A 22,527-nucleotide genomic window follows, 5' to 3' on the forward strand; every position below is an offset into this window, starting at 1 on the left:
CAATAAAGTATCGACATCCCATTCCTCAATTGGATGATATGCTTGATGAGTTGTTTGGTGCATGTGTGTTTACAAAGATTGACTTTAAAAGTGATTACCATCAGATTAGAATGAAAGAGGGGGATGAATGGAAAACCTCATTCAAGACAAAATATGGGTTGTATGAGTGGATGGTTATGCTATTTGGGCTAACCAATGCACCTAGTACTTTCATGAGGTTAATGAACCATGGCTTAGACAATTCATTAGTATATTTGTGATAGTTTATTTTGATGACATCTTGATCTATAGCAAAAACATGGATGAGCATTTGCATAATTTGAGATATGTGCTTGATGTGTTGAGATTTGAAAAACTGTATGCTAATATGAAGAAGTGTTCTTTTTGCTTAGATAGAGTTGTCTTTCTTGGTTATGTTGTGAGTAGCAAAGGTGTGGAAGTAGATGAGCAAAAGGTCATAGCCATTAGGGATTTGCCAACTCCTAAAAATGCATATGAGGTTAGGAGTTTTCATGGATTAGCTAGTTTTTAGGAGATTTGTGCCTAATTTTAGTACTATTGCTACTACTTTGAATGAACTTGTGAAAAAGGATGTTGTGTTTGAATGGAAAAAGAAGCATGAAAATGCATTTGTTGAATTGAAAGAAAAATTATGCACTGCACCATTGTTGAGCTTACCTGATTTTGATAAAATATTTGAAATTGAATGTGATGCTAGTGGTATAGGTATAGGTGCGGTTCTGATGCAAGAGAAACGCCCTATTACATATTTTAGTGAGAAATTGAATGGTGCAGCCTTAAATTACTCTACTTATGACAAAGAATTTTATGCACTTGTTAGGGCCTTGGAAACTTGGCAACTTTATCTGTGGCCTAAAGAGTTTGTCATACATTCTGATCATGAATCATTGAAGCATCTTAAGAGTCAAAATAAGTTGAGTAAAAGGCATGCTAAATGGATTGCTTTTGTTGATTCATTTTCATATGTGATTAAATATAAGCAAGGAAAGGAAAATGTTGTTGCTAATGCACTTTCTAGGAGGTACTCACTTTTGTCTACACTTGATGTAAAGTTGCTTGGGTTTGAATTCATGAAAGATTTGTATGCTAATGATGATAACTTTACTGGTTTGTATGATGCTTGTGAGAAGGGTGCATTTCAAAAATATTATAGACATGATGGGTACTTGTTTAAAGAGACTAAACTTTGTGTGCCTAAGTGTTCTATACGTGACTTGCTTGTGTTGGAATCGCATAGTAGGGGTTTAATGGGCCATTTTGGCATGGCAAAACTTTGAACATCTTGCATGAACATTTCTTTTGGCCTAAGATGAGAAAGATGTCGAAAAATTGTGTTCTAATTGTGTGCAATGTACAAAGTCCACGTCTAGAGTTATGCCATATGGGTTGTATACACCATTGCCTGTGCCTAAGGAACCTTGGACTGACATTTCCATGGGTTTCATATTAGGGTTACCTAGGACACAAAGAAAATATGATAGCATATTTGTAATTGTTGATAGATTTTTTAAGATGACACATTTCATTCCATGCCATAAAACTGATGATGCCACTCATATTGCTGATTTGTTCTTTCGGGAGGTTGTCAAATTGCAATGCATACCTAGGATGATAGTTAGTGATAGAGATGTTAAGTTCCTGAGTCACTTTTGGAAAGTCTTGTGGGGTAAGTTAGGCACTAAATTTCTGTTTTCCACTACTTGTCATTCATAGACTGATGGACAAACTGAGGTAGTAAATAGGACACTAACCACTCTATTGTGTGTTATAATCCAAAAGAACTTGAAATTTTGGGAAGATTGTTTGCCATTTGTTGAGTTTGCTTATAACCGTGTTGTGCATTCTTCCACAGGATTTTCACCTTTTCAGCTTGTATATGGATATAATCCACTCACACCACTAGACTTGCTACTATTGCCTATTGATCATATTGATAGTCTAGATGGTAAGAAAAAGGCTAAATTGTTTAAGAAATTACATGAGCAAGCTAGGGTACACATTGAAAAGAAAAATACACAATATGCTTATCATGCTAACAAAGGCCGCAAGGTAATTGTTTTTGAGCCAGGTGACTTAGTGTGGGTACATTTTAGGAAGGAACGGTTTCTAAACCAATGGAAATCGAAACTGCATCCAAGGTGTGATGGTCCATTCAAGGTGTTAGAGCGGATTGACAATAACGCCTATAAAATTGAACTGCCAAGTGAGTATGGCGTTAGTGCTACATTCAATATTTCTGATCTTTCTCCTTTTATTGATGCAGGGCCGAATTCGAGGAAGAATTCTTTTTAAGAAGGGGAGAATGATGAGGATACGCCACCACTGGAGCCACTTTGATTGTTCAAGGGTCCAATTACAAGAGCAAGGATAAGGGAGTTGTAAAGCATGGTTAGTAGATTTTGGAGGCGCAAAGAGGATCAAATTGGGCTTGGGCTTGGGCCTTTGGAGGATAAATAGATCAGCTTCACACAATTGGATCTTGGAGCTTAACCTCTAGAATATTTTATTTTTGTTTCTTTATGCCATGTGATAGATTAGTTATTTGTAACTCATATAAATACTTGTCTTCTACATCAAATAGGGATAGCGAAGATATCAAACATTAAGAGAGCATTGATTTTCGGCTATAACTGTCAATTGTGAGAGCTTTATGATTTCTTCCTTATTTCTTGAATAGAACTTGGACTTAAGCAAATTGACCACTTACTTATTTTATCTTTATAATCAAGGTGCTCTAGCCTAGCTATTATTGTGTCTTGATTAGTTATTAATTTTTCCTTGTTTGTTATTAAAAGATCTAATTTCATCTTTAGATGTTATGTCTCTAATCTGAATATTGGGAGTGTTCATCAGAGACTAAGAGTTACAGAGTAATTCCGTGAATGTCCCCGATACATCCTTTTCTCATTGATCACAAAACATCAACTAAACATAGCAGGTTCAAACATACACCCTCAACCATGAAGCTCCAACTTGCAAAACAACTCAAAAAATAACTATACACAAACCACCCATGGGAGGGAGAGAAAAGCCTAGGTAGGAAGGGGAAGGCCACCCCTACCTAAAAGGGGCAGAGAGACCGCTAGACGACAAAGACTAGAAGACGCCTCTTCGAGAGAAAAACCAAAACCAAAGAAAAGAAAACTTGAATGCATTTATTACACCTTTAATACTTTTTTACTCAATTTATGATGCTCTTATTATTAACATTATCGGTTATTATCATACTTCAAAATAGGGCCTATATCGCACATATAAAATTAGCTTATATTCGCACTCCCATTCATTCATGCTTATGATAATATTTAAATAATTTAAATAAAAAATTATAAATGTATTTTAAAAAATTAATTAATATTTCGAACTCAATTTTGAAAATAAACCTCTACAATATCAATCTAAATTGTTCAAAATTGGTAACAAGCTACTTTTAGGATTTTCGAGAATAAAATAAAAATGAAAAAAGAAAAATGTCTTTCTATGTGGAGATGTGCTGCATCCTCAAACACATGTAAGTGAAATACATTTCTTAAAGTATAAAATTAAATTAAAACAAAAGCATAAACTGAAATCATATTCATTTAAGTGTACTCCTACAAGCTGAATTCTAAAAGTTATCAAGAGGGCATACATTCTATAATATCTTTAAAAAAAAGGAGGTGACATTTAATTGGTTTTTTTATCCATATTTTTCACAAGCTGCTTCATCTGAAATCTCCAGAAGAAGAAATACGCCAAATCGAATCCAAGCAAGATGAACATCCAAACATTCTCCTCTTTACTCTCCCTTCTGCCTGACTCCTTAACCACTGTAACATTCTCCAAACTTGCACCTTCTGCTTAAACGTCTTTAACATAAGCTAGATACCCCTTACACCTCTTTCGTAATAATAGGCTAGCACTCACTACTGAGATAAGATTACTAGTGGCTATACTGCGATCTCCCTGAAATTTAAATTTTGCCTCCCCAGGAATTTTAAAGAATACAACTTTATTATGGCAATCCAATGAAACGTGATAAGTGGCTAACCAGTCCATGCCTAAAATCACATTAAACTCAAACATATCCAAAGAAACAAGATCTGTAGCTAATTCCCTATCTCCAATGTGAACTCTACATCTCCTATACACCATATCAGTGTCTATTGCATTCCCCATAGGTGTTGATACAGATAAAGGATACTCTGACAAAGTAGGTGGTGTACTAAATCTCATGGAAAAGTATGGAGAAATAAAGGAATGAGTGGAACTAGGATCAAACAGTACTCTAGCATCAAATGAATAAATAGAAAGTGTACTTGTCACTACTGCATTAGATGCCTGAGCATCCTGCTGAGTCAAAGCAAAAATCCTGGCTTGACCTCTATCACTAGATGTCTGTCCCTAAGTTTGAACAGATCCTCTACCACCAGAACCCTGACTTTTACCACTATACTGTGAAACTAGCTGAACTTGAGAGGGAGTAGAATGTGCTGCTTGACTAGCACCCTAAGTTGTCCCACTAGTAGGACAATCCTGTCGACGGTGTCCCAGTTGTCCACAACCAAAGCATACTCTAGTGACCCAATGACAAGTGCCCTTATGTAGCTTACCATAATGCTAACAAGAAGTGGAAACAGGCCCAGTGCTAATCTGACTATACCGAGCATTCCCTGCATGAGTCCTCTGCTCACGTCCCTGACCAACTCCAGATTGATGTGCCCTATTGTCAACTATAAACTTAGAACCCTACTTATTACCCTGACAAGAACCTTGATGACTTTGTCCTCCATTAAACTAATTACCTTGACCATCTTTCTTAAATCGCTTGCGTTACTCATGAGCCCAACATTCATCATCATACATCTTCATCTGTCTAGCCCGATCAACCACCTCCTCATATTTAGGTAGTCGTAAAGGAGCTACACGATCAATTAGCCTGTCTCATAAGCCCCTTTCAAACCTACGAGCCTTCTTTTCCTCATTTGGAATCAAGTGTTTACCAAAGCAGGATAATTTGATAAACTTCATCTCATACTATGTAACTGTCATGTTGCCTTGCTTCAAGGTTTCAAATTCCAAAGCCTTAGCCTCTTGAACACTAGGAGGGAGAAATTACTCTAAGAGGAGAGAGTGAAAGTCAGGCCAGAGGATAAAACCTTCAGGTCGACCATTCTTCTTAAAGAGATACCACTCACGAGCAACTCCCTTAAGCTGATTTTCTGCCAACATCACCATCCTAGCACTACTGCAACCCATAGTGTCATAACACCTCTCCATGTCATCTAGAAAATCTAAGGGATTAGCTAATACATCCTCTCTAGTGAACTCCTTTAGTTTTAGCTTTAGAAAGTCTGTAGAGTCAAGAAATCGAGCCATATCCTAAACTGGTGCTGAAATAGGGCCAACCGTTAGTTGCTGTTGTTGAGTTGTAAGGTACTCAGTTATAATATTAACAGAACGATACACTAAATGTAATCCCATTGCCAGATTTGCCACAATAACCTGACCAGCTCTAGGTGCTTGAGCTGCAGTAGCTAATTGGAATGGTTGTGCCCCAATCTTAGCCATTGACATCTGTTCAGATGTCTGATTAATAGTTTGAGGTGGTACCTCCCCTGTTGGATCAAGGTTTGCTTCATTAAGACCTTTGGCCTAGCTCTCCTCTTACGTTTAATAGACCTAGACACCTATTCATTTTAATAAACAAGCATTAAATCTGAAAATGTGAGCCAAATTAAGATAAGTGAAAAAGTACGAAGGACGCAGATATCTAAAGTAATGATAAACTGAAAAAACGTTAAGGATTCTATGCTCCGCAAGTTTACTAGACCTAAACCTGGCTCTAATACCAACTTTATCATGACCCAAAATTTTGTGTCATGACCGGCGCATAATTTAAGTATTCTTAAATCATGCAAGCCTTATCAGAGTATTTTGAAAAAATATATTGTCACTTATTAACCCCAAAAAAATAGATAAAATTCAAATAAATAAAACATTGAATAAACAACATAAATATCCCATAAGTAAACTGTGAAGTCTCTACAGATTTCAAATAAAAACTTAAACTGTTCAATAAACTAAACTAATTATTAGCCCGAGAAAACATGAATTCGGGCATATCATGAGAACAAATCAAAGATTGTCCCTCTCCAGAAAATGGACTGAATATTTGGATCAACTGCAGAATTCTACTGATCTGAAACAGATAATAGAAAGAGAAAACGTGGTTTGAGCTAATGCTCAGTAAATGATAATTATAGCATATAACGGAATAGGAACAGACAGACGCTTAATTAATTTTACAATAAATTTTCTATTCAATAAAATCATGCTCATGCTATCAAAATCATTAATAAAATAATGTCATAAAACATATACATAAAAAGAATTCATTCAATAAAATTTAATGGTAAAGTACACCGGGGTGATGATACCCTACATCACGAAAGGTCAGATGGTAAGCGCGCTAACAGATATTAGATACTTTTCTCCTCCTTCACATATATCGATGCACATGATACTAATGCAAACCATAAATTATAATGATGCATGACTCAACAATGCAACCTAATACTGTGATAGTCCACACGGTGGGGCTAGATAACAAATACAGATACTGGGCACAGGTACCAATTCAAAATAGAAAATCAATATGTACAAATCAATCAAAATCAACAAAAAAATTTCGGATAGCAAATAATAACTAATAGTGCAATTCCAACAGTTTATTTCAATAATTTCAGAGAGTCAATAAGATCAAATCAATCTTAAATTAATTTAGTGTAACACATTAGTAAATTTTATAGTTAGATATCAATCAATATAAAGGCATTAAAAGCCTGTTCTCGGAATTGTAATGGCTCTAATGCAGAGATAATTGATAAAATTAATTATTTAATCAAAATTAAAGTAAAATTCAATAATAAAATAAAACTCTAGAAAATCACATATAAAATAATTATTAAAATATTAATTTAAAATTTCAATTAATAACAAATTTAATGTTAAGAAATTTTAAAATGGATTAAAATGGTGTCACGTACTATAATTACCACTCACCTAGAACCTCTAAAACAATAGTTAAATTCAATAAAAGAGAGAAAATTTTCAGCTGATAGATTGAATATTCGAATCTCCTACATATCCAAAATATAATAAAAATTTGATCAACTAAATTAATATGACAGACCCATTAAATATATAAAAAAAATTAATATAACAAAATATATATATATGTCTCACAGTAATCATGATCAACCCAATTAAATATCAATAGTCAAAGAAAAACAAATGAATTTTTAGAGTAGCTGTAATAATTCAAGGAAAGAAAATAAAAATCAAATTCACCCATTATTGAACAAAGAAAGGCAATTTTTACCTTGAAAACAGAATCCAAAGTGGTGAATAGAGAAATAAGAATTTAGAGATTTTCTGTCCACATCAGAATATATATATATATAATATGATGAAAATACCTGTTTGGAGTATTTGATAGAAAAAGAATGAAATAAATGAGTTTTTGAGAGCACAGTTTAACAGAAAGAGATAATTAAAGTATATATATTTTAAGAGTTTCATTAGGTCTAAAATTGTGATAAGAGTTATTATTTAACTAGGTTTTTAGATTATAAATATATATTTATTTTCAAAAATAATATATATATATATATAATTAAATCAATAGGTCATTTAATAAAATATTTTTTTTATAAATATATTAAAATATTATTAACTAATTAAAATAAATAAATAAAATATTAAGTTTTCACAGTAAATGTCCCCGATACATCCCTTTCTCGTAGATCACAAAACACCAATATAACATAGCAGGTTCAAATATACACCCTCAACCATGAAGCTCCAACTTGCAAAACAATTCAAAAAATAATCATACACAAACCACCCAAGGGTTAGAGAGAAAAATCCACATTTGGATAGGAAGGGGAAGGCCACCCCTACCCAGAAGGGGCAAAAGCTACCGCTAAACGGCAAAGATTAGGAAATACCCCTCCACTAAGAACACTAAATCCAAAGAAAAGAAAACTTGAATGCGTTCGTTACACCTTTAAGGCTTTTTTACTCAATTTATGATGCTCTTATTATTAACATTATGAGTTATTATCATACTTCAAAATAGCACTTATATTACACATAAAATTGGCATATATTCGTACTCCCATTCATTCAAGCTTCTGATAATATTTAAATAATTTAAATAAAAAATTATAAATATATTTTAAAAAATAAAATTAACATCTCGAACTCAATTTTGAAAATAAACCTCTACAATATCAATCTAAATAATAAGCTACTTTTAGGATTTTTGAAAATAAAATAAAAACGAAAAAAGAAAAATGTCTTTCTAAGTGGAGATATCCTGCATCTTCAAACACATGTAAGTGAAATACATTTCTTAAAATATAAAATTAAATTAAAACAAGAGCATAAACTGAAATCATACTCATGTGAGTGTACTACCACAAGTTCAGTTTTTAAGATGCAACATTTAATTGGTTTTCTTATCCACATTTTTCACAAGCTGCTTCATCTGAAATCTCCAGAAGAAAAAATAAGCCAAACCGAATCCAAGCAAGACGAAAACCCAAACATTCTCCTCCTTACTCTCCCTTACTGACTTCACTTCCTCTATATCAAACCATTCACTCCCTCCCTTTCCCATTATACCCTCCATCACTCTCCCATATACCACGTATGCCCTATCCTCTCTCCCCACTGCAACTGATGTTGGGAACCTCTCTGCATCAAGGTCAATTTTGTCATAAACCACTCCCTCTCCCCAACTATCATCGCTTTTCAAGAACCATAGCTTGCTATCCTTAACCGGGGTCACCACCAAAACCACGCCGTCTCTTCGGATTGCGACCCCATCTGCCAAATTTAAATCCTCGTTCAACAACACTGTCCTCGCCGTGCCATCCTCCACATCCACCTTGAACATTCTCCCTGTGTTGGATTGCACCACCAGTAGATACCCCTTGCTGACGTAAGCAATCCCGTTGAGACCGCTGTTGCTAAACGGTGCGTTTCGGTCCACGGGGTACTGATTGAAAATTGGAGATCTCGAGAAAATGGACGCCTCTCCTTGAGCGTTCACTTTCCAGATGAAGTTTCCTTCAGAGTTGCCCAACGAATTGGTGACATATGCGTTTCCCTTAAAATCGACCGTCACGGCATTGGCGACGGAGCGATCGGTGGTGGTGACGTCGCCGTCGGGTAAGAGGGAGAGAAAAAGGCGTTGGCGGGTGCGGAGGTCGTAAGCGGCGAGGGCGTTGAAGGGGGGGAGTGGGGCTAAGGAGTGGATAACCGCAAGAAGACGGTTATTGACCGAATCTACTGCCAGGCCCACAAAGCTGGCGTTTGGAGGGAGGGAGGGATCGGAGATGAGAATTTCGACGACGCCCGCATCGGATACGGCGTGGATAGTACGGTCGCGTAAGGAGCCAACGATGAAGTGTTGGGCCGATGGGTCGTAGGCAAGGCCCTCTGGATAGAGATTAGGGGACCGGAAATGGATGGTGTGAGACTTTCCGGCTATTGAAGGGATGATACCCACGAAAACGAAGAAGATGAAAAAGGATAGGATGGACATGGCTTTTGCAATGTTTGGTTAGCGAGAGCAGACTGCGTAGCGAATAGGTGGGCTAACATGTTAATATTGGGATTAAATTAATCATAATAATTAGTCACTAACTTAATCACCAAGACTACCCGATCCTATTAACATGTTAGCTGATCTAGGAAAAAAAAATTTAACAATGATCAAAATATAATCAGACAGATAACTCTTAATGTTCTGAATGACAGCCTTCAGTTTCTAAGTAATGGAACCTAAGGACAGGAGAAGAAAGCAATTGGCACAACTGAAAGAGTCCGCCTCAACAACACAAGGAAGAAAACCTCTACTAATTGTGAAAAAAATAACCAACTTTGAGATCGCAATAGGAGAAATACTGGAATCTTTAATCGTTTGCTTCCCGATGTTCGCATATGTACTGATCATAGAGGCCGGCCCTCAAGCGGGAAAGGATGCTTTATGCAAGTAACTGTTATCTTTCATTTTTATTTTTTATTTTTACTGTGGAAATAGAGTACAAAATATGATTTTTTTAGCATCCTAGATTAATGTTTACATGGATCTAATTTGATGACACTTCTCTTGGCTATGGGATTTCTTTGGTTGTGAAAACTACTTTTTAGCTTGACTTAATTTAATTGTTAAAAATATATTACTCAGTCACTTACTTACTTGGCAGTATCTCATTCTTCTTCCTTTATGGCCTTTTTTAAGTGATTTTGGTAAAATTTGTGTAGAAAATTTTCTTTTGCTGTTTAATCTCGGAACTTTGTTGACGATCAAATTCTACTGATTATCTCTCTTGGATGAACTTATCTGCAGCTAATAGAATTTTTTTTTTTTTGAGATATTTGGATGAAACTAATATGATAAAGCCTAATATGATAATAAAAACATAAAATAATCATACAAATCAATTTTAATTATTATAATCCGCAAAACAATTAGATTAAAAAAAATAAATATTAATAATAGTTTAGATTGGGCTTAATGTGAGGCCCCTAAAACCTAAAAGTGTCATTTGAAAAATTCCCTAGCCCAGTCCATCAACACTGAACTCCTCCCATGCATCATTCGACTTACCTTTTTTTTTTTTTAAAGAAAGTTAAAAATAATAATAATTTCACAACTGATAAAAAAAAATTTTAACTTAAATATTTATTTTTTTTTTTTACATTTTTAAAAATAAAAAAAAAAGATCGAACAATTTTGTAAACTTTGACAATGAAGATACTTTAAATTGATTAATTTTTCTAACCATAAAAAATTGAAATAATATTTTTTAGGAAAATAATTTCCCTGCGACAAAAGGGTGCCTTGATTAGTACAGATTCTTACGGTATTGCCTAGGAAAGGACGATTCCAGCGGAGTTATACATGGTGCTTGCCTGAATGGAGATCTTTCAGCATCTTGTGTGGTTGAAGTTGCATACATAGTCCGACTGAAAATGGAGACAGATGCTGCAGAAATGAGGTGACAAGCGCTCAGAGTAGCAACTTTTTTTGGATGTGAAATTTATGCAAGGTACTGTTCCCTAAACTCTAGACTCTAGAGGTCTCTGCTGCTGTACATGGATAACAACACTGCCCCAAAATTATTGCTTTGGTTGTGTAATATATGTCTACATACAAAAGTCTTTTGCTCCAAATTTCACGATTTTCTGTGTTTTTTTCCTGTGGTTGTGTGCCCCCACTTCACATGCACAATCATATCAATTCTACCGTGTACATAGGCCACACCCCATGTCTACAACTTATTATGACTTTCGGCTGCTCTGCGGCATATAGGGCCATTTTCTTATTATGCCCGTCATTTTTTGCATTTCTAATGACTAGTTCTTCCCACTTCAATCATACCTTATTACTATGTTGTTGGGAATTTGTTGTTTCCTTTTGTCACAAAGTATACATTTTTATTCTGGATTCATAGGAAGAATTGGGTAATGAAATATCTTTCATCATTTCATAAAACTCTTCCCCTAAAAATTATGTCCTGAAATCCGTCAACATACAATAATTTTTCCATAACCATCTGATATCACTGGCCATCAAATAAACCGAGGAATTGCAAAACTAAGCAACAACAAGCCAAGCAAAGGAGAACCTAGCGAAATATCACCTGGCTTATTAACTAGGTCGCTGACTGTTGAAATAATTCAAGCAAAACAGGAAATATTAGAAGTAATACAAGTTGATGATTTAAGCGACTCACCAGGTTTAAATTGAGGATAATTAAGCAGAAGATAAGCTAACAAGAAAAAAGATAATATCTACACCTAAAACCTTGCAGAAAATGATATTAGGTAATGATTTAAAATAGACTTACCAAAGATGGAGAATCATAAGGAAAAAGGTATGCATTCCGATAACTAGAATTTCATCATTCTTAAATAAGTTTTGAAAACACAATCATTAACTTGAGTATCTGAGTAGTTACCAAAAATCAATCATCCTCACGCATTCTTTCTTTTTGCACGATTTACATATTTTGATAACCACCGTCTCTAGAAATCGCAGCATCAATACTATTGAAATTAATGTACATACAATAATTTTTCCATAACCGTTCATTTACCATTATGAAAAATCATTATACATGCATCAATTTCACCAAACAAAAATTCTTTTTCATAAAATTCAAATGTATTATTTTTAAAAATAATTTTAAGACAAATGACCTATTTTAACTCTTAAAGCATATACTAGTAATCCTATTTTTTAATAATTAGGCCTTTATTGAGTACTTATTATAATATTATTTTTCATCATTATTGCTATCATCTTCTCTTTTCTATGTCAGTAATAGTGTTAAAAGAATAATACATACTAAAAATGTGAGAGAAATCAATCATAGTTCAGAAGTTAGGTATTGAATTTTGGAAAATGTTTCTTTAGTGAGCATGTGGGGGTTAATTTGTGTTTGAGTCTTTGGATCCAAGTTTCAAAATGGATCTTAAGTAGTATTCCAATTTGTATTCGTTGGATTAGAGAGTTAGAAGGTCACTATCTTCAATTGGTGGGGATTGACTGTTATCAGTGGAGGGTAATAAGGACATGTGGCGGAGGTGGATGAATTCATGATTTGGGGAGAATAGAGATGTGAAATGTAGAAAAAAAAAATTTCGCCTTTTGAGTTTGAAGGCGAGTAAGTGATATAAACTCATAGATATCGCTAAATGAATTAGTTACAAAGAAATGAGGTAGAACATGAAAAAAAGATATGAATTGGAAATAAGGCTTATTTGATATACTTTTGAATTTGAAGGGTTTATTTGTCCGTTAAGGGACTATTTAATTCATTTTTAAAATTTAATATATATATATATATATATATATATATATATATGATTTGAAGGATTTTATTTGGACGTTAAAAAAGTTTGAGAGTTTATTTGACTATTGACTCAAACTTTAAAAGTGAAAATAAGCCTTTTTACTAGTTTTAATCATTTATCCCTAAAACTATATTAAAAATAAGACAAAAGGCTTATTTTGGCCTTTAAACTATGGGTCAATAGTCAAATAAGCATTTAAATATTTTTATGTTCGATCAAACCCTTCAAATTTTAAAGATAAATTAAATAAGTCCTTAATTAATAAATAACTATGCTCTTCAAACTTTAAAAATAAATCAAATAAATAATTTAACTTTTAAAAATATATAAAAAGAGACTGAATTATAATTTGCTTTAAATATAAATCTAGTTAAGACAGTGTACGAAAATTTTTTCATACACAAAGTCCTCATCAACAATACTGCATATTTGATTTACAAAATTTTTCAATAGGTATTTGCCACATTCTAAATATATTGATAAGTTATTTTTTGTCAAATAGTTTTAAAAGTTTATCTATGAATTCATCATCTTCTTCAAAATTCATTAATCCGTTGTAAGATGTATCAGATGTAACACCCTTGATTCTTTATATATTATTATTGGGCTTCGTGTAGGTATCTTCAATTCGCGGAAATTCGACAGTTGTCCGGATCTGTGAATTTCCGCATCGAACAGGAAAAGTCTCCGAATTGGATCGAGGTTTTGGCTACCCCACCATTGTCAGACGTCCCGAGCTCGTTCCCGAAGTCGGAATCGGCAAAGGTAAACCCGAACCTTGTTTTTTCGTAATTTTCTAGTGTTTAAATAGGATTAAAAATCCATAAAATATTCGTGGTAGCTTAGAAAATTATGATTCTTTTTGCAATAGCTTAGTAATATTGCTAAGGACCGCGGGGCAAAGTTTTAGAATTTTTAGAGCTGATTTGGGCAGTTTTTTGCAAATATGGTCAATTATAAGGACTAAATTGAAATTTTACATATTGTGATGGATGATTGATTTGATGGGCCCAGGAGGGGCTGTGTGATGGGATTGAGTTGTGGACATATGGATAGTGAATATAGAAGTGTGTTTTGAGCCCTTTTGCAGGTTGGGTAGGTCCTAGGTATAGGGGAGACTCTGCCGGATTTTCGGCACGACTTAGGACGTATTTGGTCTTTTCTTTGTTTGTATTGAGTCAAATTTATTAAATGATTGTAATAAAAAATTGTCAGGTGAGCCGGGACAGCCTTCTTCCTCCGCCCAACCGCCTCAGTGATCACCGTCAAGTCTTTGAGTAAAATATTAATTTTAATTGTAATTTCGATATTATTATATGTTCAGCATGCCCATGCATCACTTATATGCATATAATTATGTAGTTAAACTCTAGGCACGATTTATGTTGCATTGATAACTGTTAAAGTGCCATGAATGTTGTTGCGGTAATTTGGAGCAGTGTGCGTGCGTTGGCGTGCGTGTGATGTGGTGTGGACTATGGATAGGACGGGTAGTCACGGCTTGAGTTCTTCGCTGGGACCCGATTCTTCGAGGGGTAGTCACGGCTTGAGTTCTTCGCTGGGACCCTCGATTTGGTTATTAAGTGGAAGTCCGAGCTGAGTTCTTCGCTGGCACCAGGTTGGATTTAAGAGAGTTGTATAGGGGATCAGCTCCCATATATTATGATTGATGCTACAGGGTGCGTGAGTGCTCCAAATTACCTTTTTGATGTTATGATGTGAAAATGTTGTTGCTGATGTTGAAAATGTTGTTGCTGTTGCATTTCACTCCACAGGTTGCATTAGTACTAGATAGTTATAGAGATTATGGTTAAAATTGATATTTTACTCTCTGAGTCGAACGCTCACTCCTGTTCAATATTTTTCCAGGCCACAGGAGGATATTTTTTAGGTTAACCTGCTTCCTTTCCTCGCAGGTTGTTTATCAACATTTGTGTAATTTTATTTACTCCTAGAATTTCCGTATGTGTTAGAAATGTTTATTTGAGTTGGGTCTGTAAACTAAATTATTATTGTGGACCTGTAAAATTATTATATGCATGTTTGATGGACTGGATGAGGGAGCTGAGCTCCCATTTATCATTATGATGATATGAGTATGTGGAGGGTGAGCTGAGCTCCCCAATGGATTGTTTATTATGTTTACAGGTCGAGTGAGTCAAAAACTCCCCGTTGGTAGGTCCATTTTATGGCCGGACTCTGTCCGGTTGGTTTCTTGAAATTGGGCCCAAATGGGCCTTAGAGTTGGGTAAATGAATAGTTAAGGCTTACTACGGGCCTCGGGAGCTTTAGGCTGGCCCAGGTCCTAGTGCCGGTCCGGCTCATAGGTTGGGTCGTGACATCAGATATCCACTGAGATTTTATAAATCGAATACACAAGATAGCTTTGAGGACCTCGTGCACCAAAAAAATTTTGTGCATGGCCTTAGGCTAGATTTGAGTTGAAAGCAAGTTATAATCATATCTACTTTTAAAACTTAAAGTGCTTATTTGATCTACTTTTAAAATTTAAAAGATTTATTTCATTTTTTTTTTATTTCAAGGGCTTATTTAGATTTCGAAAAAACCTTAAGGATTTATATGACTAATTGGGATAAACTTCAAGGCCTAAATAAGTGTTTTGCCTAAAAATATAGATAATGAGCTCCGAAGAATATGCATGAAATAAGGCATAATGAGAAAGAACATCACCCTTAACCTCTAATCAACAAAAGGGTCAACACCATACCAATATGGAAGGATAGATACCAGTTAGGGCTTGCAGCTAAGGCAGACAATAGCCACAAAACTCTATAAGTAGGTGAAATTGGATTGTACCAATAATGGGACCGGTTAGACTTGTGTGCTACGTTATTTGAATATTGGACCCAAAGAGACATTGAGATGTAAAATCATGCTTGCCAATTGAGATCGACCCACTATTTTGTCTATCAGCATTGGCAACTGGACCATGATGTTGCATGATAATTGGTACACAAATTATGATAAAATTAAAATTGATTAACCAAAATTAAAGTTTAGAATCATAAAGAAAATGAATAAAGAGATTAACAAATGATTAGAATAATTTAGGATCGACTAATATTTTGTTAGGTCAATAATTAAATTTTTAATGATTTATTATTTATTTTAGCCAATGAATTAATTAACTAACATTTTTTTTAGATAAATCATTTCGTTTTAATTTAAAAATTAATTCAAGTGTAATTTCAATTGATACATCTATACATTTAGTACGTTCATATTCAATCAAATTTATATAGTTAGTATCAATAAGCTTTAATTTAATAATAATAAAATAATATTCAAGACTAAATTTTTAAATTTAAATTTCAATAAGAGTTTTATGATTTAATCAGACCAAATATTAGAATAAAATAAACTCTGATGTCATATTAAAAAAATTGATTAGGTCTATCTTTACACCAAAAATTAACTAAGGGGATAGAATTTAGCTAAATCTTATATATAATTCAAACCCCTCGTTTCAAATCAATGTGACACGACAGTTTACTTAGAGTCCATACCCATAGCCAAGCTCAAAGACTAGAAATCCCCTTTGTCATTGTCACCCATGCAATGATCATCTTCTACTCGTCCATCACATAGTTAGTTGGGTGGTTCCTTGAAACCCAGTTTCTCTCTTCTCTACCTTTCCCGTTATCTTTGTACATCTCTTTCTTAAATTACCCAAACAAACAATTCTAACTCACAAATCCACACAAATAACAAATCTAATTCACAAACCCACATAACCAACGCTGTTCTTTTTTTTTTTTGTCAAATTTATATATATTTTTTAATTTTTGATTCATGACAAAAGCAAAGAGGGATTCATCTTCAGTCACCTACTCTTCTCTAATCCCACCTCTTTTCCTTGCCTTCTCTTCCAAATCACTTGCTGGTTGACCTTAGGGCTATGCATAGTTTTTAGGGAAACCGAACCGAAGAATCGTATCAAACTGACAAGAACCGTATCAAATTGAAATTATTTTGATACTTTAGTTCGATTTTAGTTCTTCACTAAGAGGTAAACTGGAATTGAACTAAAACTGAACTGAAATTGTACCAAATCGAAACCGAATCAAAAATCGAATTTATACATATATTTTTTTATATTTTTTTAGATGTATTATGTACTTTCAATATAATTATAATTATATATATATGTATATATAATTATGAATTAAATACAACTTAATATTATATTTTATTTTTTATATTTTCTTAATAATTTTAATTATAAATACATTAAATTACCTTATAATTCTTAATTATAAATATATATATTCTAATTATATTTATATTTTATAATTAAATATTATATGATTAATAAATAGTTAAATGTACATTATATGATATACTTATACTACTATATTATATAATATATTTATCATAAATTATATATGCACCTTATAGTTAAAGATTATATAATTTGGAAATAGCTAAAAGATATATTATATGATATATTATGTATTAATAACTAAATTTAAAACTTAAATGTTAATTCAAGTATGACTTTTTAAGGAAATAATAACGTAAAATTATTTTAAAAACTGAGAACCAAATTGAAACTGCATCGAGCTAAATCGAAACTGAAGAATCGAGAATCGTATCGAACCAGAACCGAAACCGAAACTGAAACAATGAGGAACCGAACTAAAACAGTATTAAAATTTTGATTTGATTTCGATTCCTAAGTAAACCCCGAGCTGAATTAGAACTGAACACTCCTAGTTGCCCTCATGCTCTTCATGGATGAATTGGAAAATGAGGAGTGATTAAATAATTAAAAAATAAAAATTAAGGGACTAAATAGTATATTTTTTAAAATAAATAAATTAAATTATTAATTTTATTAAAATATAGAGATTAAATAGTAATTTTTTATAAATAAAAAATAAAATAGATATTTATGTGTACTAAATTAAAATTTTATAATTTTATATTATAAATCAAAGTTTGAAAATTATGTTATTGTAACGCCTCAAATTTAAAAATAATAAATAATATTTATTTTGAAAATTCAAAATAATTTTTTAATATAATTAATCTAATTGAAATTTAAATTAGAGACTTCACATTTTAGAGTTGGCTACAGTATTAATCAGATATAATGTATCAGTGAAAATTCATAGTGATTTTAACGTCAATAAATTAAAATTGATTTGATCAAAAAAATCTTCCTAACCAGAATGTTTTAATCTCAGTAAGGATTTCCTTGGAAAACTTTCTAAACAAAGCTGGGACTTTCAATTTTTTCCAATCCTCCAAGCTGGAAAATAAAAGGGGACTTTTGTGGATGGGAATAAAGCCCACGTGGAAACTCCTACCCTTTGCCGCCAATGAACATGCAGCCATCTCATCCTATTAGAATCCACTCCTGCTTCTGAAGCCCGCACCATATGCTTTCCATGTATACAAATTACCCTTCCTCCTGCCACATTATTACCCAGAATGCCATCAATTTCAGACTTTTACAACTCCTCTTGTCCAAAGAAAACAGGTCTAAAATGGGTACGTCTCAACGACTCGGTCACTATTATTTTTGTGAGGCTGAAAATGGATATGATAAATATTTGTCCCTAGAGAAATTATGAGAGGGCTAAGCTTCTAATACCATTATTGCTAAGTCCATAAGCTCCTTGCCTAAAATTTGAAAAAGGGTCATAAGGAAACAAAAAAAGAACTCAAGAGTGAAGATAGATCGGCAAGCACATTGCGGTCTCGCTGCTTAATCCAGAAAACCTTGTGGACTGACTATTTCCAGCTAAAAAAAGAAGGAAGAGAATTGCTCTCTGCAACTTTGGCCTCATCATTATTACACTACGTCACTACCTGATGGAGACATGATCCCAATAAAGATCCTTCCTTCTCTGCCGTGGTGGAGCTTGATTAGAACGAAACTGCGCCCACCAGTGCTGCTAACATGTCCTCCAAAAAGAAAGAGCTTCTGTCCACTGCCATGAAGCGAACCAGTGAATGGTTTGCTTCTTTTTTCTTTACCCTCTTGTTTTTATTTAATATTGTCTTGTTCTTTTTCTCCTGGATACCTGTATAACTAAGGAGATGGCGCCATGAACTTTTTCAGGATTTTCTCGCAGGAAATCCCCAGCGATGTCACTGTTCTTGCTGGAGGAGTTTCCTTTTCATTGCATAAGGTTGGATTTATTAATCTTGATTCCTCTTTCTCATTTTAAGGTATCATTAAAATTGCAAGAAATGTTCATGGGACAAACTTCTTTAGTAATTGAAGTCTACGAGTCTAAAACAAGCATATTCTGTGGTACCTTTCTTTTATTTTTTAGTTGTGTCAACAAATCAAATCAGGAAGCAACAGGAATTCAGTAGTGGTTGATGAAGTCTAGAAAAAGTATTTTTAGTTGTGGAATTCTAATACTTCTAACAAGAATATGTCTAAGCCTAAATTTTCCATGTTTAGAGAACTGTCCATCATTTAGCCTAATTGCAACTCACCTTATTGTCCCCGTTTAATTTGCTTGAATTGAGAATTTTTGTTGGTCTCCTATTCCCATGGCAGTTTCCCTTAGTCTCAAAGTGTGGATACATAAGGAAAATGGTATCTGAATCTAATGATGCCGATCTTTCTGAGATTCAAACCCCTGATATCCCTGGCGGGGCAGAAGCATTTGAACTTGCAGCCAAGTTCTGTTATGGAATAAATTTCGAAATAAGTATAGAAAACATTGCCTTGCTTCGATGTGTGGCAGAGTATCTAGAGATGACTGAGGATTATGCAGTTGGAAACTTAGTGGCAAGAACTGAAGCCTACTTGAGCGAAATGGCACTTAAGAGTCTTGCTGGGGCAGTTTCTGTCTTGCACCTATCAGAAAACCTCCTTCCACTGGCAGAGAAAATAAAATTGGTGAGTCGATGCATAGATGCAATAGCATTCATGGCCTGCAGGGAAAGCCAATTTTCTATGACAGGCAGGTCTGATACTGGCAACGAGGGCATCCTTTCTTCCACAATGTCTCAACCAAAGCCCATTGTTGATTGGTGGGCTGAAGAATTAACTATTCTTAGGATTGATATCTTCCAAAGAGTTTTGGTTGCAATGATGGCTAGAGGATTCAAACAATATGCTCTTGGTCCCATACTTATGCTTTATGCACAGAAATCACTACGAGGTTTGGTGAGATCCTAAACCTGGAAACTTAATTTGATTCTATCATATGGCCTGTGTGTTTGCATGTAAAACTGTTAATTTTGGTGCAGGAAATATTTGGAAAGGGGAGGAAGAAAATTGAACTTCAACAAGAGCATGAAAAGAGGGTTGTTTTAGAGACAATTGTTAGTCTTCTGCCAAGGGAGAGGAATGTACTGTCAGTTAGCTTTCTATCTATGCTGCTACGTGCAGCAATATATCTCGAAACAACAGTTGCTTGCCGGCTTGATTTGGAGAAGAGGATGGCCTTGCAATTAGGACAGGCTGCCCTGGATGATCTCTTGATTCCTTCTTATTCATTCACTGGGGACACATTGTTTGATGTGGATACAATTCAGAGGATCATGATGAATTACCTCGAATACACAGTGGAAGGAAACCGATTGGGCTACCAAGCAGATGGTGAGTATGTTTCTCCCCCACCAAGTGACACGGAACGAGTTGGGAAGCTGATGGAGAACTACCTAGCCGAAATAGCCTCTGACAGGAATTTAACTGTTTCAAGATTCATTGGTCTTGCTGAACTTATTCCTGAACAATCAAGGATAACAGAAGATGGGATGTATAGAGCCATAGACATCTTCCTCAAGGTGCACTGTCTTATATGTAATCTCTCTATTTGCAGTACCAAAATTATGCCTTCCTAAAATGTTTCAATTTTATTCAGTTCATATTATGGATCTTTTGATCATTCTAACAATCTTATTTCCAGAACATCAATACTAATTTTTGACAACCGCCCATATAAAAATTAGCTACCATCTCCTATAGCACCTTCTTAATGGCAATTTTTTTGTACATAAAAAATTTTAGATGCTTAAGGCATTTTATTAACTTATTCTTATTCCAGTTTAGTTCTTTTCAATTTATTGAACTGTGTAATTTATATGTAGATATGACTTTAGTTCTCAGTATAATGCAGCGTATTGCAAAGTTGATGACTTTTAACTATTAGTATACAAATATATCGAATAAATTCAATGGGGGAACTGAATTTGTGGCACTCTTACATCTTCATGGATTTCCTTCAAGAGAAGTTTCTGCTTTTGATGCGCTTGTCTAATTATAATTCTGTAGGCTCATCCTGCTTTAAGTGACATGGAAAGGAAGAAAGTCTGCAGTTTGATGGATTGTCAGAAGCTGTCGAGGGAGGCTTGTGCTCATGCTGCCCAAAATGACCGGCTTCCTGTTCAGACTGTGGTTCAGGTGCTATACTACGAGCAACAGCGTCTTCGAGATGTCATGAATGGCAATCCAATGGGTGGTGATTCCCCTGCACTTCCTTCCAAAGTGAACTTATACTCCACTGATATCCATGCTGTCTCTGATGAGATCTCCAAACTAAAGAGAGAGAATGAAGACCTGAAAATAGAGCTTGTAAAAATGAAAATGCGATTGAAGGAAATCGAAAAGTCTGGTGGCAGGTCAGCCACAGGCAGTCCAATGTCCAACACTTCGCCATCTGCTGATAAACCTCCTTTGCCTCGAAGATCATTTATAAATTCTGTATCCAAAAAGCTTGGACGGCTTTATCCTTTTGTGCGTTCTGAGGGTAATTCCATTGCCAAGACTCGGGCAAGACCCAGCAAGAATCGGCGGCATTCCATATCCTGAAACATGGGTTCACCATCGAGCTCTGCGCTTCATGGAGAGTATAGTGTCTGTTACTTCTTTTTGGGAGCTTTGTTTTTAAGACAGGCTTGAGAACACTGGTTGCTAGCTAGCTAGCTCTCTGTTTTCATTTTCTCCTTTTATCTCTCCTTCTGCGATTTGTGTGATATTCTTGTAAATAACAATGTCACTGAGTCTTTATATCATCAATAAAATATATGACTGAAAGGCTAATTACTCAATTTGATGTTCTGAAAAAGTCTGAAGTAGTTCATAATTTAATGTTGCAACTAAAGTACTGTAATCCAAGAAGTAGTCAGGAGGAGAAAAAGAAAAAGTTAAAATCCAGTAGTCCATAACATTGTTGTTTGCTGGCTTAAGGCTTAAGTCCTCAAGCCCACGCGACAAGTGCAAGCCCAAGTGCCCAAATACCCAAAAGGCCGAAACCAAGTCCAATCCCTAATTTTCGGTCAACGATATGGTGCCCAAAGGCCGAAGCCCCATAGTTCTCCTCTCAATCTCTCCCTCTTTCGCCTCATGCTTTGCCTCGTCTCCCTCGTTCAGGTCTCAACCCTCCGCCCCAGGTTGTAATGAGACCTTAAGAATGGAAGAGTTTCGAAAGTCCTTCCCTGTGAGTGAATGGAATCTTATCGGACAATTGACTGTGAGAAAAGAAGCAATGGTTGTAGGAGGTTTTAATGGCGATTGATGGTGTTGGAGCAGTGAAGATAAGACATAATTTGACCAGGAAGCCTAACGAGGAAGAAAGGAAAATGGTGAGTGTCGACATA

General features: G+C 34.6%; 2 protein-coding genes across 2 annotated transcripts; one reads left to right on the plus strand and one right to left on the minus strand.

The window, feature by feature from the left end:
- Window positions 1-8,363: 8,363 nt before the first annotated feature.
- On the minus strand, window positions 8,364-9,714 carry LOC110665130 (uncharacterized). The gene has a single exon (XM_058150213.1). It carries the CDS (start codon window positions 9,614-9,616, stop codon window positions 8,513-8,515), a length of 1,104 nt encoding a protein of 367 aa, XP_058006196.1. The 5' UTR covers window positions 9,617-9,714; the 3' UTR covers window positions 8,364-8,512.
- Window positions 9,715-18,513: 8,799 nt separating this feature from the next.
- Window positions 18,514-21,978, plus strand: LOC110649360 (BTB/POZ domain-containing protein SR1IP1). The gene is made up of 5 exons (XM_058150214.1): window positions 18,514-18,921; window positions 19,028-19,097; window positions 19,478-20,092; window positions 20,176-20,715; window positions 21,203-21,978. Exons 1-5 carry the CDS (start codon window positions 18,866-18,868, stop codon window positions 21,737-21,739), a joined length of 1,818 nt encoding a protein of 605 aa, XP_058006197.1. The 5' UTR covers window positions 18,514-18,865; the 3' UTR covers window positions 21,740-21,978.
- The last annotated feature ends 549 nt before the right edge of the window (window positions 21,979-22,527 follow it).

The sequence above is a fragment of the Hevea brasiliensis genome, chromosome 7, assembly GCF_030052815.1.
Source record: "Hevea brasiliensis isolate MT/VB/25A 57/8 chromosome 7, ASM3005281v1, whole genome shotgun sequence".
In the NCBI taxonomy this organism is placed as follows: Eukaryota; Viridiplantae; Streptophyta; class Magnoliopsida; order Malpighiales; family Euphorbiaceae; genus Hevea; species Hevea brasiliensis.

Coding starts and splice junctions, on each gene's coding strand:
- LOC110649360 (XM_058150214.1), top strand. CDS start 18,866: ATGTCCTCCAAAAAGAAAGAGCTTCTGTCCACTGCCATGAAGCGAACC. Junction 19,098..19,477: donor TTTCCTTTTCATTGCATAAG/GTTGGATTTATT, acceptor TTCCCATGGCAG/TTTCCCTTAGTCTCAAAGTG. Junction 20,093..20,175: donor AGAAATCACTACGAGGTTTG/GTGAGATCCTAA, acceptor ATTTTGGTGCAG/GAAATATTTGGAAAGGGGAG.
- LOC110665130 (XM_058150213.1), bottom strand. CDS start 9,616: ATGTCCATCCTATCCTTTTTCATCTTCTTCGTTTTCGTGGGTATCATC.